Genomic DNA, 16,142 nt, shown 5'->3' with positions numbered 1-16,142 from the left:
TGTCCTGGCCCAGTCATTCATCCATGTCACCATGGTCAGAAGGACACTGACTATGGGACCCACTGTGTTGAAAGCACTACTCAGGACGTCTGTAGGTCCAGAGATAACTGCTAAGGAGAACAGCCTCCAACCAGTGCCGCTGTGGCTACCAAAGAAAGTAGACTCATCAATTACGGGAGAAGGGGTTTGTCCAAAAATCCCATTTCTATTTGATCAAAGTTTCCATTCTTACACATGAACAGGGATGAGAGGAAATACTGGGCCAACAAAGAGATGAGAAGCATACTAATCAGTCAATTTGCATAGTCAATTTGGTATGGCTACAGGAAACCAAGAAGCTAAATGAGATCTCTGAGGACTCGTTAGTTACGTACATCAGACCACTTTCTCCTTCACGAGAGAAAGCAGATGCTCTGGTCGAATTACAGTTAAGGCCACAGTCTTATTTTAACGTGTCTGTATGTACTAGGTCTAAAGTTAAGGAATGTTCTGGAGAACTTTATAACTATAAAATGTAGACACCAGGTGTTTACAATTCTCGATTCTGAAGAAACAGGTTCTCCCAAGACATCTTTGCTCAGGCTTATGTGTCTTGTTTGAACGCCTTCTTGTTTGGTAGTGAGAAGAAGCCCAAGAAGAAGGTATTTTAAATCAAACTTTTGAGGCAAATTACTTTGGAGTGTTTCTTTGTTGGAAAGCCACCAGATGCTTTCTGCTTTCTTAGTTGTATGACACCACACCTCAAGGCCAGCCTGGGCTGCAGAATAAGGGTGAGACTGGCCTAGACCTTGTCTGCCCAAAACAGAACCAACCCAACAACAACATATAAACTAGCAGGAGTTCCTACCATCAGGAACAGCATAACTACAACTGATACCGTAGTGCCAATGTCCTGAGCTTCAAGTGGTATAACTGTGGAGCAAAAGCAACCATCCGCTGCAGTGTCTCAGCACACACACAGCAATGGGCAGGGGAAACCATGAAGGGCTGAAAACTGTACTCAACGGGAAGAATGTATGGTGCAGAGGCTGGACAACAAAGCCTTCCTCGTGAAACAGAAAAGGCCCAGGAGAGGTCTATTGCACACTCAACAACGTTCATAGCCTAGACAGTATTCTCCGTGTCTCTCTGGCGTGGGTGGCATGTAGGACTGATGATGTCATTGGTCAACAGCAGCAGTCATTCTAATCAGGGAGTTGACAGATAAGATAAGGCTTTAACCTAGTGGCTTGCTAATAAAGAGGTCGGTGAGCATGGTTCTGGCTTTGGAATAGGAGGTCACCCTTTTTGCGCACATTCTAACTGTGACTTTCTTGGGCAAAATGCCTGAGGGCCTAAACTATTTAATTTTTATTGTAAAAGTTTGTAACTCTGGAGGGCAGTAAGGTAAAGATTTATGGTGTGTGCTTTGTAGACTGTATGATTCAGTAAGTCCTACCCCGATGGCATTAGGACCTCTATGGATATACCTGTTGCTTAGAGCCGAGAGGTTTCCCAGCTTTCTCCCCATCTCCCAGTGTCTTGCTGATATTTGACACCCATTTCTGCAATTCCTTAGCCTTTTCAATGTGTTGTTTCTTCTCTTCATCCAGTGACTTCTAACAGGTAGAAAAGAAAAATTCCAATGATTGAGCATCTCAACTAACGTCTCCTCTCTGCTGAAAACAAGAATGCACAAATGTTTCCCATCACGCACAGGTTCCTGAGACATTTTATTCATTCGCTTAGCCGTGTCTGCCACGTCACACAGCAGATGTCTTTGCAGACCGGGAAAGCTTTGACAATCAGTCTCGAGTCACTGCTCTGCCGCTTCAGAAGTATAACAAATAAGCAAAGCCTTTATTCATGAGACGGGGAGGAGAGGGTTGGGAATCACCGCTGCCTTTGCATTAGCATCACAATCTCAAATGCCTTGACAGATGCTCTTAGACAAAAGGAGAGAGCAAAAGGGACTATACACAGATGACATCCCGCCTCCAAAACACGATGCACTGGTTAGGTTTTAATTCACAAGTCTCAACCACAAATTAGAGTTAACAGCGGATACTGTAATATGTGGAGAACATCACTGCCTGCAGGAAGCCCAGCCTCACAGGTCTGAAGCACATTTGCATGTTCTCTCGGATCCCCATCCCATGGTGCTCTGCGAGGTACTCTTCCAGGATGCACAGCGTATGATGTCATGAATGTGTTGAATCTATTCAATGAAAGGACTACGAAGGAGGTCAGAAGAAATGAGTCTGTGAACGTGTGGATGGCCACCGTGCTCACCCCACTTTCTAGGCAAAACCCATTTATTTTAGTGAGATAAGGTTTTGAAAAAAGCAACTACTTCAGGGGCGGCCAATCTTTTGTTGCTTTCAATCTAAGAATGGCCGCGTTTCCTGAGCACGGAGCTACTTTCTAGCCTGCAAGAAATGAACAGGCTTCGAGTTGGTGCTACCGTTCCTAGGCTGCACATTTAGCAGACACCATCTGCTCTGAACAGATGGCAGGATGCACTGTGCACTCGGTGAAACGCCCTACTGGGAAGAATAGTAGAGGCTGGATATCCCAGTCCCCAAGGGTTCAGACACCTCTAACAGCTTGAGTCCTGTGTGGAAATCAAAATCCGCTTTCTCCAAGGCCTCTTTATATGTCAGTTTCCTTTTACTCTGGGGGCACATTATATTCCTGACATACGACTTTTGATCTTTGAGTCTGGTGGCGATGAGGACGTCAATGATGCCGACTTGAAGGGCCTCTTCTACGGACAGCCTCGAGTAAACCCGAGGCTCTATCAGGCCTCCCGTCAGGTACTGAAATTCCAGGCACCGGATGCCCATCTCTTTACTGATGATATTTGCATTCACGGCTTCCACCACGGACATCGTTTTATTAGTGACGGGGTGGCGGATCCCCACAATGACTAACTCACACTGGCGTAGCTGCTGGGCGAAGCCCTCATCAACTAGGCCTCTATGCAAAGCCTCAGCCACCCTGTACTTTTTCCCAGTTAGGGGATCAATGATTCCCCCTGTACAGACTTGGGCCTCAAGGCATCGGAGGGCTGTAATCCTGTCAACCAAGTTCCTACGGGAGGCCTTCAGTAAGGAGATCCGTTCCCCGCTAGCAGTCAGCCAGTAGCCTGCGATGGGGCTATGCAAATCCTTCTTAGAAACTATCTTGCTCAGCAAAGAGTCAGCCAGTTCTGTTAGCGTGGTGAGACCTTCCTGATACTTTTGGACCAAGGCTTTGTCTAGCGTTCCCTGCTCTACAGCTTCACCGATATTGAACTGCAGACCAGTTTTAGTATCAGTCAGCATGCGAGAAGGATGCCCACAGGAGTCAAAAAACGTGGCTTCCTTCCACTGGTACTGCTGCCCGGAGAGTTCAAGGTAAATGCTCTTGTCAATCAGGTTTCTCTGGAAAGCCTCGAATGCCGTCAGCTCCGCCCCCGTTTTAGTATCTACCACAGCAATTTTGTGAGTTTTCTCTATGTTGAGATTGGATATTTCCCTCTCCCCAAATGGCAAGAGAAAACACTGGCAATCCACATCAAACACACAGATCTGCAGTAGCTCCGAATAATACAGAGCCTGCTTGTTGTTGGGATTGGGGAACACTCTCGTGTTGCTGGACGGCTCGTGTAAGAACTGCAGGACGGCGTTGTTCAGCAGACCCTGCTGCACAGCCGTCTCTGGAGGGACACGAACGCCTTTCACGGGGTCAATGATGCCCCCACTGGCAATCTGTGCCTCCAAGATATGTTTACCTTTCTTCCTGTCAAGCATCCTATTTTCCATTGCCTGGAACACTGACAGCGTCTTAGACGCGTGTGAATAACCCAAAACTGCCTTCTCTGCCTCCAGGAGCCTGTTCCTGAACTCGGGATCAACAATGCCTTGGAGGACCGCATCTTCAACAGAGTAAGTCTGGCCAGAAATAGGATCGATTATAAACCCTGTTGCAGCCTGAGCCTCTAAAAAGGCCAGAGCCATCATCTTGTCTATTACGATTTTCTGGGCCGCCGAAGTGAACGACATCTTTTCTTTGGAGGATTCTAGATAGAGTCCTGCAATGGAGGTGGCTTTGGTCAAGAACTTGCTAAGAGTTTTCTGAACTTCCTCGACTGTCTTCAGACCAAGTCGCAGCTGCTCAACTGTCCTCATGTCCAGGAGCTTTGCTTCTACCAGCTGCCTGCCAGTCACGGTGTGCCTGAGCCCCTGGAACTGGAACTCATCATCCCTAACGGAACACGCTTGGTTAAGGTCAAAGCTCCGGGAAGTCTCCGGTTCTATGCCTTTCTTAAGGAAATCTCCCTTGAGTCCACCAGATGTTCTGGACCCTTCCAGCATCCATCCACCGGCATTGAAACCCAGCCTCTTCTCTTGTTTTAGGGCCGTGACTTCTGTATGCATGCCACACTGTTTGTTCTTAGCTATCTGTAATGGGAATGTTTAAGACGTTAAACGTTGCCCAAAGACCACGACAGTTTATCAAACAGTCTCCACCCAATCACAGTCCCTTGAACAATAACCGGGCAAAGAATTGCCAACCCAGGGCAGGAATAACAAGATTCTGAGAGACTCAAGTGTTAGCAGCTAAGGACGCTAAAGTGGTGTGTGGGAAGAGGTCAGAATGAAACCTGGCCTGGAAGTATGCTAGATATTGAAGGTAATATTTAATTCTTCTATCTTTTGCCCCTTCCCACTTATAGTTCTGGGACTCCTGGGCCTTCTATACGCTAGAGAAGCCTTCTACCGCTGAACTTCAGTCACAACTATGTTTTTCTAGATTAAAAAAATTAGTCATATTAAAATATTTACTCCTACAGTCAGCGGTAATTTATAGTAAATGCAGTCAAACTGCTGGAAAATCACAGTATTTTTTCCCCTCGCACACAGCTAAGCATAAAAAACTGTTAAAAGTCTAGTACTGGAGGAAAAAGAAAGAAAGAAAAGCCTGGCATGATATAACACGTCAGGTCTCAGGCCAGTGTATACCTCTAAGGGTGTCAAAAGCTTCACCAACTCTCTTTCGTGCTTGTCATCCTGATACGTCACCGGCGGTCTGGAAGGACGCAGAGCTGGTTCCCTCATCGTTCCTAGTTCAGACAGCCTTGTGACTGGGTTCTTATCGTCAAAAGTTATCTGCAATTCAGTGCTCGTCTGAGAAAAGTACTCCGAGTAGCATGACTGGCTGCTCTCCTTGTCCAGCGCAGCCCCTGCCTGTCGGAACTGAACCTCCTTTGGAATTTGTTCAGCAGCCCTGTGCTGCCATTTTCCTTCTCCCTGGTGTGGTTCCTGAGTCCATCTGGACAGTGGAAGTCTGCCCTTCAGGTTAAGTTGCCCAGTGTTCCCTGGGGACAGCTCTGCAGGGTGGTGGCACTCTCTCCTTGCCGTGTCAAAAACTGACGTGAAGGTGTGGTCCAGGGCCGGGCTCTTCTTTTGAATTTCGCACTGGAGCAGCAGTAGCTGGTGCTCATGTTCCTTTATCTGCTGGTCCATTTTTTGCTTGAGATTTTCAACCTCTCGTCTCTGGGCCAACAGCTCATCCTCAAGTTTCCGGCATTTCTGGTAGTGATGTGCTCCCACGTGCTGGCCTTGCTGCGTCTTCTCGCGGTGGCACTGGAGCTGCCGCTCGAGCTCCCGGATGTTCGTCTCCCACAGTTTCACGTTCTCTTGCGCCCGGCAGTTTTCTCTCTGGAGAGACACGAAGTCATGCTTGATGCCTGAGATATCGTTTTCAGTGATGACCTTGGACTCCATCAACTTCTCCATCTTCTTCCGAAACTCATCTGCGGAGCGCTTGAATTTATCCGACTCTTCCTGGAGCAGGACCATCTTCCTGTGTGTCATCTGCTCCTCGATGGTCTTCAAGTGCAGTTCGTCCTGGACCCTCCTCAGCCTGTCGTTCAGCTCCTGCACCTGAGCTAGCTGCAGCTGAGCCTTCTGCTCTTCCCGCCGCTTCTCCTCTTTGGACGCGTTCAGTTCCGCATTCAGGCTCCTCACCTCCTTCTCCGTGTTCTGGATGATAATGTTCTGCTGGTCGCATTTCTGCTTGAACTCGCTAACTAAGCTCTGGCTCTGAGCTAGGTCATCTTCCAGGCTTTTAATTTTTCTGTGGAAATCCTGCTCTGTTTTCGTCTGTTTGTGCAAGTGTTCATTGGTGTTCCGCAGCTGGTCTTTAAAGCCGTCCGCCTGGATCTGCAGCACCTCGCATCTCTGCTGGATGGCTTGCTTCTCCCGAACTACGTTCTTGGACTCGGCCTGAATCCTCTGCATCATCAGTCTGGTTTCGCTATTCTGCCTGGTGAGCTCATCCACCCTTTTCTTGAGCACCTCCGCGCACTCGTTGCTTTTCTCCAGCTCTTCGTTCAGCTTCTGGATTTTATCGTTGTTTTCCTTCTCGGCTTTCATATTCTGAAGCAGCTGTGCGTGGCTCCTCTCGAACTCTTCCTTCAGATGATCTGATTTTCTCTGGCAGAGTTGCCGCCTTTCATCCGAGAGTTCCTTCTCATCCTGCGAGGCATGAACTTGGGAATTTAGATGCTGAATGTTCCTCTCGGCTAGCGCGTGTGCCCGGGTGATTCTGTCCACTTCCCTCTGGAGCTTTCCTTTCTCTTGATGGAGAGACTCTAATTCCAACTGATAGCTGTGCTTTATTTTCTTGAGATCGTCAGCTTCCTGCCTGACCTCTTCCGCTTTGTCTGTCGTTTGGTTCAGCTGCCTGCCGAGGTCTCTGAGCTGCTGGGAATAGCGTTCCTGGGCCTGGTCCTTCCTTTCCAGGTCCTCCTTGAGGCACTTGAGCGTGTTATTGGTCTCATCCAGTTTATCTTTCAGCAACCGAGCCTTTTCCTCAGACGATGCCTTTTCGAGCTGGACCGCGCTGAGTTCGTACTTTAGCTCCCGCATCTCCTTCTCCGCCTTCCGATTGGCCAGGGTCAGCTCATCCACCTGCTGCTTTAGCTCCTCCTCTTTCTGTCTGTCCTGCTCCCTCTGGGGACCTGTGGCAGCGCTCTCCCTGCAGGAAAACTGGATTTCGGTTATTTTTCTTCTCGCCTCCAACTCGATCTTTTGCTTTTCCTTCAGCTGCTTCTCGGCCACCTGCTTCTGAAAGGCCAGGTCCCGCTCCATCTGCTTCACCATCTTCAGGAGCTCCTCCTCGTGGTCCCGCTTGCGTTGGAGCTCCTGCACCAGGGCCTGTTTCTGCTGTTGCAGATCACTGAGGCTCGAGTCCTTCCTCCGCAGATGGTCCTCCAGCGTCTGTCTGGTGAAGGTGTTCTCCTGCAGCTGGCTCCGGAAGTTGCGGAGGTTCTCCTCCACCGCGGCTCTCCGAGCCTCGGCCTCCGCCGTGAGCTGCCTCACCCGCTCCAGCTCCCGCTCGGCAGCTTCCTTCTCCCTCACGATCATCTCCAGCTCTCGGCGGTACTGCTGGGCCTCGCTCTCGGCCCTCAGCTTCTGCAGGGCGATGTCTTCCACGTTCCTCTGTTGCTTTCTCAGTTCGTTTTCGGCAGCCTCCTTAACCTTCGGAAGCTCTTCCTCCGCCCGGGATTTCTGTTTCTTTAGCTCGGCCACCATTGTTTCCAGTTCACTGATCTTTCCCGTAAGTTTGCTATTCTCAACCATGGTTGCTTTCTGACGCTGCAGGAGATCTGAATACGCCCCGTGTTCAGAATTCTCTTTAGACCTTTTCATCTACAAGAAACATTTAAAGGGTGAAAGGCGTTCCACTGTCATGGTTCTGCAGCCTCGGGAGCAGTACTTACGAGACCAAGGGCACTCAAATGCAGAACAAGCAATCGCCACCACCAGCACCAGAACCAGCATCATTGGAGCGGAAGCCTCAGAAAGCCAGAAGAGAGGAGACAGAAATCCTGCAAGACTGTTGGTTTCCCAGGGAATGCCTTCTGCCTCTCAGGAGTAATTCCATACAGAAAATTAGCAGGCTTGAGGTTCTGAAGCAAGAAAGGCCTTTATAGAACAAGAGCAGGGCACCAAACCTTTATAGATATAAAAAAAATTAAGCTTTTCTCATAACGACATCCACTCTAGTACAACTGAATTCTGTCAGCTTAGAACAACGCCACCACACAGAAACCAAAGAATGCAAGATTTAGTTTTCAATGGCGGAGTCCAGTGGAAATTAAACATGATACGCACAGTTCCATGTTTATGATTAAAGAAACAGAACGTCAGGAGAGAGAGCCAGAGTCAGAAACGATACGTTAAAACACGGGAAAAGAGAATTACGCAAAACATTGGTCTTTCTAAGTCAATGTTTATGAACGCAGATGTGACAGTTACAACGAAAGTCATTGCTAATGCAAAGGCAGCTCCCGTCCCTGGTGGCTTTGGAGACATGAGTTTCAAGCACTCACAGGTCACTGTGGTTGACGTGACTCGTCTGGAGTCCATTTTGTGAAGCCCCCTTAGGTACCAACTAAAATATCAGAAAACCTTTCAGCAGCTGGAAAGACTGGGAACTAAGCGTGAACTGAAACGCAGCATGTTTGGACTAGTTTCTAAACACACTCCAGTTTTCTTACTTAACACCTCGAGTGAGTGTCAGCTTGAAAACTCACTGCAGAGAGAAAACCGCTGAAGCAGAAAAGCAGGAATCATTTTGTATACATGCTCTATGCTGTGTTTTCACTGGGATAAATGTGAATTTCAAGAATTTAACTGGTAACGAATCTTCTTCTTTCCCTACTTTCTCTTGATCTCCGAGAATTTGGGGCTTAATAGCTCAGCTTCCTTCCTTAACCTGTGCACGGTTGTTAATACAACTCCACGGAGATGCTAATGTCATCGGCATAATGAAACCGTGAAGTTTTCTCAGGGCACAGACATGCACACCTGTGGTCCCAGTACTCCGGTCGAAATGGGAGGATTTGGAGTTCCAGACCATCGTTCTGGGTTACCAGAGAGTCACTGTCTTAAACGCAAAAACACAAAATTTAATTTTTTTACATTTCTTTCTGAGAACCAGTTCCTCATCAAATCTTCCTCTGAAGCACAGCTTGGTCAGAATCTGCTTACCTCAGCAAAAAAATCTATTGCTGAGTCTTCAATATTTTTTTTAAATTTATTTGAGTCTTCAATAACTTAATTAAAGTAATTCTGTTTGTTTATTAATAATAATATGTTATCTAATTAACTGAACTTATTTCACATATGCTTGGAATTATTTTCAATAATTGAGGCCAACTCCTGACTTTCCATCTTCCCATCAAACTTACTCATGAAAATGAGTTCCTTGCGAGGTCTCTCAGCTCTATGCAGAGGGATCAATAACTTATAGAGCGAAAACACATCTAAGCCAACGTTCTGTATTTCTCTAACACATGCTGTTACTTCTGAAATCCTCATGTATCTCTGCTTGCATGCTGATTATGAAAAATCGTTCTCTCGGGGCAGTTTATCCTGTAGAACTTCAAGACCTTTTCAGAAGCACTACCATTTGGAGTCTAAAACTCAAGTTACTTACATAATCTTTTGCTTGTTTGAGACAGGGTTTCTTCTTGAAGCTTTGGCTGTCCTGGAACTAGCTCTGTAGATGAGGCTGGCCTTAAACTCAAAGAGAACCACCTACCTCAGCCTCCTGAGTGGTGGAATTAAAGGCATGCACTACCACCACCCAACTGAGTTACATTTTAATAAAGGATATTCCATCACTATGGCTCTTAACAGAAGGGTATTAAAGTTTATTTTAAATCAGTCTTTGTGTATCTTCAAAACTATATTGTTTTTAGTTTCAATTCATATAAATCTTTAGTGCGTTGGTAAGGATTAGTATTTAAATCTTTGAAAATATCTTTGGCGCTGAATATTTCTATCTTACAGTAGGGACTGAGCTGAGTGTCCCACGTAGGAACAGCTAAATATACACTGTGAGAACAGAAAAGGACTTAAGTGATTTCATGTCTAACAACCGCGTATAAGATTTAAGACACAAACACCATTTAAAATGGAATAGCCACATAAATCCTTCATATCGGAGAGAGGTTTACCCTTTTAACATGCATAATTTTTTGGCAAAACCACAAAGCTTAAAGCTCCCTTCTTCTTAAGTCTGTTATTTTGCCTAAATATCTGTTAAGTTTGTCTTTTTGATACAGTTGATATTTAATTTAATTCATTAAGAATGTATGTTAATTTACGATGCACAACACAGATGTGTCTGCGAGGAGCATCTCTACAGACTTCATATGAGCAGCAACTGCACTTGATAGAAGCCGTTTCTCGGCTGTGAGGAAGCCAATCTTCCTACCGACACAGAACTGTCTACGACAGTAATTCTCCGTCATATTGGTTCTGAAGGAGCTGCTTTTGAGGTTTGGGGATCGAACCCAGGATTAAAGCATGCTAAGCCAGTGCTCCACCTGGAGCGAAACTGTTAAAAACGCTTCTCTGTTTTGGGGAATCTAAAAGACAAACGAAGGAATGAATGTCCAAAGCCTGCAGTTTCTTCCAGGGTATGCTTCTAATTAATGACCTGCATGTTAGCCACCGGCCATGTCAATTCAACGTGAAGCTTATTTTTCCCTCCCAAAGCATCACACTTTCCACTCAAACCTAGTTTCTGTTCACACGGATGTAACGAGTTAGCGGTTACCTCCTCCTCTTCCAGCCTTTTCAAGGAATCACCAGCAAATTTAATATACTGCGTCATCAGAGTGACCAGGGCAGTGTACCGCGTCCGCAGGTCCATGAACTGCAAGGGAGAAGATAAGAGAGCATTATCTCTGCAACCAGCGAGGTCCGTGAATGCTGACAGATGCCCATGCTACCGACTAGGCTTTGGGGAATAAAGCACACACTTATCCAATGGTAGGTCTCACTTCAGGAGGAATGAGCTTGCTGCTCTCTCTGTACACCAAGTCATAACTTCCGTCTGCGTTTAATCATGAAAGACATTCTTTTTCTGTGTTAATAAATGATCTTGACTTTAAAAGGGTTTCTTAAGCAACTCAATAAAATAATAGTGCTACGGCACTTTCTGTCAGGGATGACTTAAAAGAAATACTGGAAATCAGTGAATGGTGATGAATACCCCAAATGGTTGAGATACTAAAATGCCATTAAATCATTTCAAAATAATTAAAATGGCCAATTTTATATTAGGTATGTTTTACTGGGATAAAAGGAAAAGTGTTCTTAAATCGCCATCTTTCTTTCCTGCCCACCTCTGGCCTGTGCTTGTTACCTCTTGAACTATGAGGTCTGCTGAGCTCTGTACCCGCCGACGCTTCACTGGAGACTTCTGCTGGGAATCCACCATGGCCCTGTAGGTCATTGTTTGCAATTCATAGTCCTGCGTGAGAGAGCCAGTAGGAGAAAATGAACTCAAGCAAAGTCCAAAAGCTTCATTCCATAGGGACCGACCACAGAGCACCGAAATAATTTAAGTAGAAAAAGCAAATGGTGAATTCTATGTTTTATCCCTGTTGTTGATTTTAGAGACAAGGTTTCTCTGTGTAGCCCTGTCTGCCCTGGAACTCACTCTTATAGACCAGGCTGGCCTCGAACTCAAGAGAAGCACATTCCTCTGCCTCCCAAGTGCTAAGACAAAAGGTGTGCACCACCACTGCCTGCCCTGAACACTAATTTTTAAAAAATCTATTAGATTCTCACGACATTGCAAGGCAGTGACATGTGCAGTGGTCAGCAAAGAACCCAACTGTCTTCAGAACCCGCAAAAATATTCACTGCAGAATATTCTCGGTATAGGCGGCCTCCACTGATCCAACGACAGAGCTATGGAGCAGGGAGCCTAAGACAGTATCATGGCAGTGTCTCTTCAGTAGAAGCTAAATGTCCTCTAAATTTTAAATAATAAATTTAGATAATAATATTTATATAAATTTAAATAAAAAAAGAAAGCAATAAGAAGTTTCAGAGTAAGCTGGAGAGATGGCTCAGCAGTTAAGAGCACCGACTGCTCTTCCAGAGGACCTGAGTTCAATTCCCAGCAACCACATGGTGGCTCACAACCATCGGTAATTATCTCTGATGTCCTCTTCTGGTGTGTCTGAAGATAGCTACAATGTGATCATATAAACAAAAATAACAAAATAAAATTTAAAGAAACACATAAAAAGAAGAAGTTTCAGGGCAATGCTTTGGGGCATTGTATGCGTTTTCGTGCATTCACAGAGACAGAAAAAAATGAACCTGTCATGGGTCATCATAAACAATTTACTCATTTCATAAACAATTACTAGGTAAGTATACAAAAGATCAACTGAGGATTTTTCTCCTCTTAGGCGGAACTTGAACGGCTTTGAAAACATGCTACAGCATTATAAACCTATTTGCCTAAGAGACTGTCCTCACCTTGACCACAGCCGAGTATTGCTCTGCGTATTTCTGACACTCATCCATTTTGCTCTGTTTCACCTCTATTTCAGACACCAGCATCTGTAAACCCAAGAGTTTAGAGAAAAACAGGCAGGAGTTTTACAGCATTCCATCTCATGTTAAACCTCTTACCTCATACCTCACATGTGCCTTGAATTACAGATAAATAACAAATATCCAGGACAAAAGTAATACGTGATCTACCCTTGGGAGGCTTTCAAAGCAGCAATGAGATCTACCCAGGGCCAACTTAGTGCCTTTCCTTATACTTCCTCCAGATGAAAACAGTTAGACATTACTGGCTGCTAACAATAAAACAAAAAACTTAAAAGTGTCCAACTTCCCACCAGTTGTGACTAGCTGTGTTTCTATCTATTACCTCTGGCCAAGCTTATTAATTTAGCAAGTATAAAGCTGTTGCCAGCATATTATCAAGAAAAATGAGACCTAACCTATGAAACCCAGAAGATGAAGTCTGTGGAAACTACCCCAACACATTCCTCATAATCTATGCTTTCATAAATGACTTCCAGGAAATAAATGTAGATGGAGGCAGGTTTAAGGTATAGAATCCTCATATACATTATCATCCCTCCCAGTCGTCTAAGTAATTGCTTTTTCTTCCAACACAGGAGTGAAACATGTAATTTGAGATCAACCAAATTCAGACAGAATCTCTGTTCAAGTACCTTCTGCTGATTCAGCTGTAGGGCTAGGGCTTTGCTGTTTTCTGGCTGATTTTCCTGGATTTTTCTCTGGGTAGTTTCAATTTGCTGGATCCAGTCATCTAGAGGGTGATAGGAGTCTCTGTAGTGCTTCAGAGACTTCCCAATTCCTTCTAAGTCCCGCAGCCTACAAGAGCAGCCATGGAAAAGTCAGGTTCCAGCAAGGAGGGGTGAAGGACAGGGAAGAGAAAGACAAAATTAAGAGTCAGGAGCCACTAAGAACAACAGGGCAAATATCTGGTGGCAGCCTAAAACAATTCCTGAAGCACCTGCTCCACACATGTCCCGGTGAACAGACACAGCCTGCCCCAGGAGCTATGAAGTTTGCTGGTGCTGCTTTACTATGGCAATGAGACTAAAGTTGGGAAATTGACTGCCATCATAATCAATCAACAGATCCTGAGTAGCGGAGGCTGCCTCAGATCATAGTTCACCTTTGGAAGAAGAAGGTAAGTCAACAGACAGTTCAACATGCTCACAGAAAGAATCTTTGAGGAACTGAAATCAAATGCCTACTTCTATGGTTTTAAATCAGCACATTAAACAAATCCATCATGCATTTTCCAAAGAAAATATACATATATATTTACAAATATACATACATACATACATATATATATATTTATATACACACAAACAAGAATACATATAAATACAACTTTATTTCCTGGGTGGAACTGTATCATAAGAATATTCAATTTACACTAATATAATCGTGAGGAAGAAAGGCTACTATTTCTTTGACAATGAAGCCTAAATCAGTTCCATTGTCTTTTGTGCTTTTAATTCTCACTGAACAAATGACTCCAACTGTCTTAAAATGCCAATAAAAATGAGGAGCAGGCCACTTCGATTTCTTCATTTCTCTTAGGTCAACAGAGTAGAGCCCAAGAAATAAGCTTATGATTTATTTCGTCTACTCATGGTTATACAAACACTGTGAGTTGGTAACAACTAAGAATAGTACATTATTATCTTTTAAAAGACGGTTTATACAAATGCCAGCATAAATCAGCATTTTTAATTATGCACAGCTGAAAAATGTCATTTTTCTGGAGGCAGAGACAGCTCAGCAGTTAGGAGAACTGGCTGCTGTCCCAGAGAACATAGGTTTGGTTCTCAGCATCCACAGCGACTATAACTCTAGGACAAGGAGACCCTATGCCCTCTTCCTGTCTCTTCAAGTACCAGGTGGAATACAAGCACACACACGCGCAGGCAAAAATCCATGCACATAAAATAAAACAAATCTTAAAGAAAGGTACTATTTCTTTCAAGTTGGATGTTTTGTGAAAAAGAATCAGTAAGGAAGAAATAGTTAGGGAATACTCCTGCAGCTAAGGCATTAGCTACAGAATGTCACCTAATGCCTGGTAAGTTTAGAATCTGCCCCCTGTACCCAAAGAAACCCCCACCTACATGTGTACTGAACAGAAGAGGACCCACCTGTTGTCGATCTGGACGTGAACACTCTGCCATCTTTCCACAAGCTGGTCCGCCTTTTCTTTGTGCCAGTCAAAGTCAAGGTCACGTTCTTTGTGTGTCTTGAACATCTCATCACTGATGGCTTTTGCTTTCTGCAACTCATCTTCCAAGGCATGGAACACCTCTCTCTTCTCATCTACTTCTGATCGCCATTGCTAAAACACATGAATCAATGGGTGTCATGAAACAATGTATCGTCAAGTCATATAGAAACACATTATTCACCTATGGTTGCAATTTGTTCAATGTTGCATAACGTATATTTAAATGCTTGGTCCCCAGTTGGTGGGACTGTTTGGGAAGGATTAGAGGGTGTGGCTTTGTTGAAGCAGATCTGTCACTGGGCTTGGGCTTTGAGATTTCAAAAGCCCATGCTAGGTCTGATTACTCTGTGTCATAAGCTTGTGGATTAAATGTAAGCCCTCAACTATGGCTCCAGCGCCATGCCTGCCCGGCTGTCTGCTGCCATGTTCCTCACCAAGATGTTCATGGATTCACCCTCTGAAACTATAAGCAAGCCCTCAACTAAAAGCTTCCTTTTTACCATGATGTCTCTTCATGGCAACAGATCAATCACTTATACTGAAATGATTGGGGTAGTTATTTATAGGACGTGGTGGAATTAGAAGCGTGCAATGGAGGTAGCACACTCAGAGACACACTCTGCAGCAGCCTCTTAGCGCCAGATGCTTGAAGCTCCGTATTAGAGAATGAGTCGAATCAGGGCCTTGGAGCCTTGGCTAGAAGTGGGAGTCTTACCTTTAATGTGCTCATTAAGTTCTCAATGGTATTCTTGTCGGCTATAACTGCTTCTTCTTCACACAGTTTGGTTTCGTAGAGTTTGACAAGGGCTTCTGCAGCTTGAGTGTTTTTTAACACCAAATTAACAGTCTTCAACCTTTAAAGAGAAACAAATACTAGTCCACACTGTTTAATGTCTTTCCCCCCAGTGCTGTGGTCCCAGAGTGTCATTGAGACTCATGACATGGGAACTCGGTCTGGCCTCCTGTACATCTGGGAGTCAGCTGATTGTTTTCCTAATACATATCACCCTGCGTCCCACCCCCAGGTGCTGTTTACACAGATCCCAGCAAAAGAAACTTCCTAGTAGACATCACCCCATGTCCTACCCCAGGTGCTATTTATGCAGATTCCAATCGGTTCCTAGGTTTCGATATGTCAAGCCAAGCACGACCTTGGAAACCACAAAAACTACAGAGAGGGAGCTCACAGAACAGAAATGTCTAAGGTAACGCCAGACACCCAACATGAAGAAATATCATTAGTGCCGTCTCTTAAGATAAACGGACTGCCCACGGAACCCCTGAGAGAGACTGCATGCTGACATACTTCTCTATGTAAGTGGTGGACATCGAGTAGATCTGACTCATGCTCTGAAGGACCACACTAAGCTCTGACCGCAGAGCAGGGACAGATGGGGAGTCTGCCGCTTGGCTGAAAAACTCTTCACACTTATTTGTGACTGTTCCCAAGTCATCTTTAAGCCGTTCCAGCTCCTTCTTCAGTTTCTAGAACAGGAAACAAACGAAGGGCATCCGTCAGCACCCCTATGAATATGGTTCTTACA

The 16,142-nt window shown here is 45.0% G+C and overlaps 1 protein-coding gene across 13 annotated transcripts in view; it reads right to left on the bottom strand.

Annotated features, from left to right (window-relative positions):
• Positions 1-16,142, bottom strand: part of DST (dystonin) — a gene marked incomplete at both ends in the record, with an annotated part of 363,235 nt that overhangs the window by 117,017 nt on the left and 230,076 nt on the right. For 12 of the 13 annotated variants that reach the window (XM_080917065.1, XM_080917066.1, XM_080917067.1 and 9 more), the window contains 8 exons: positions 1,470-1,598; positions 10,600-10,698; positions 11,191-11,298; positions 12,321-12,404; positions 13,034-13,196; positions 14,516-14,709; positions 15,314-15,452; positions 15,905-16,083. In XM_080917065.1, the coding sequence (XP_080773191.1) occupies positions 1,470-1,598; positions 10,600-10,698; positions 11,191-11,298; positions 12,321-12,404; positions 13,034-13,196; positions 14,516-14,709; positions 15,314-15,452; positions 15,905-16,083 (1,095 nt within the window). Of the gene's footprint in view, positions 1-1,469; positions 1,599-2,522; positions 4,425-4,985; positions 7,680-10,599; positions 10,699-11,190; positions 11,299-12,320; positions 12,405-13,033; positions 13,197-14,515; positions 14,710-15,313; positions 15,453-15,904; positions 16,084-16,142 lie in introns of those variants that run through there. The other variant, XM_080917075.1, reaches the window with a different exon arrangement.

This window comes from Micromys minutus (genome assembly GCF_963924665.1).
Source record: "Micromys minutus genome assembly, chromosome: 5".
In the NCBI taxonomy this organism is placed as follows: domain Eukaryota; kingdom Metazoa; phylum Chordata; class Mammalia; order Rodentia; family Muridae; genus Micromys; species Micromys minutus.
This window is presented reverse-complemented; position numbering and strand designations above follow the sequence as displayed.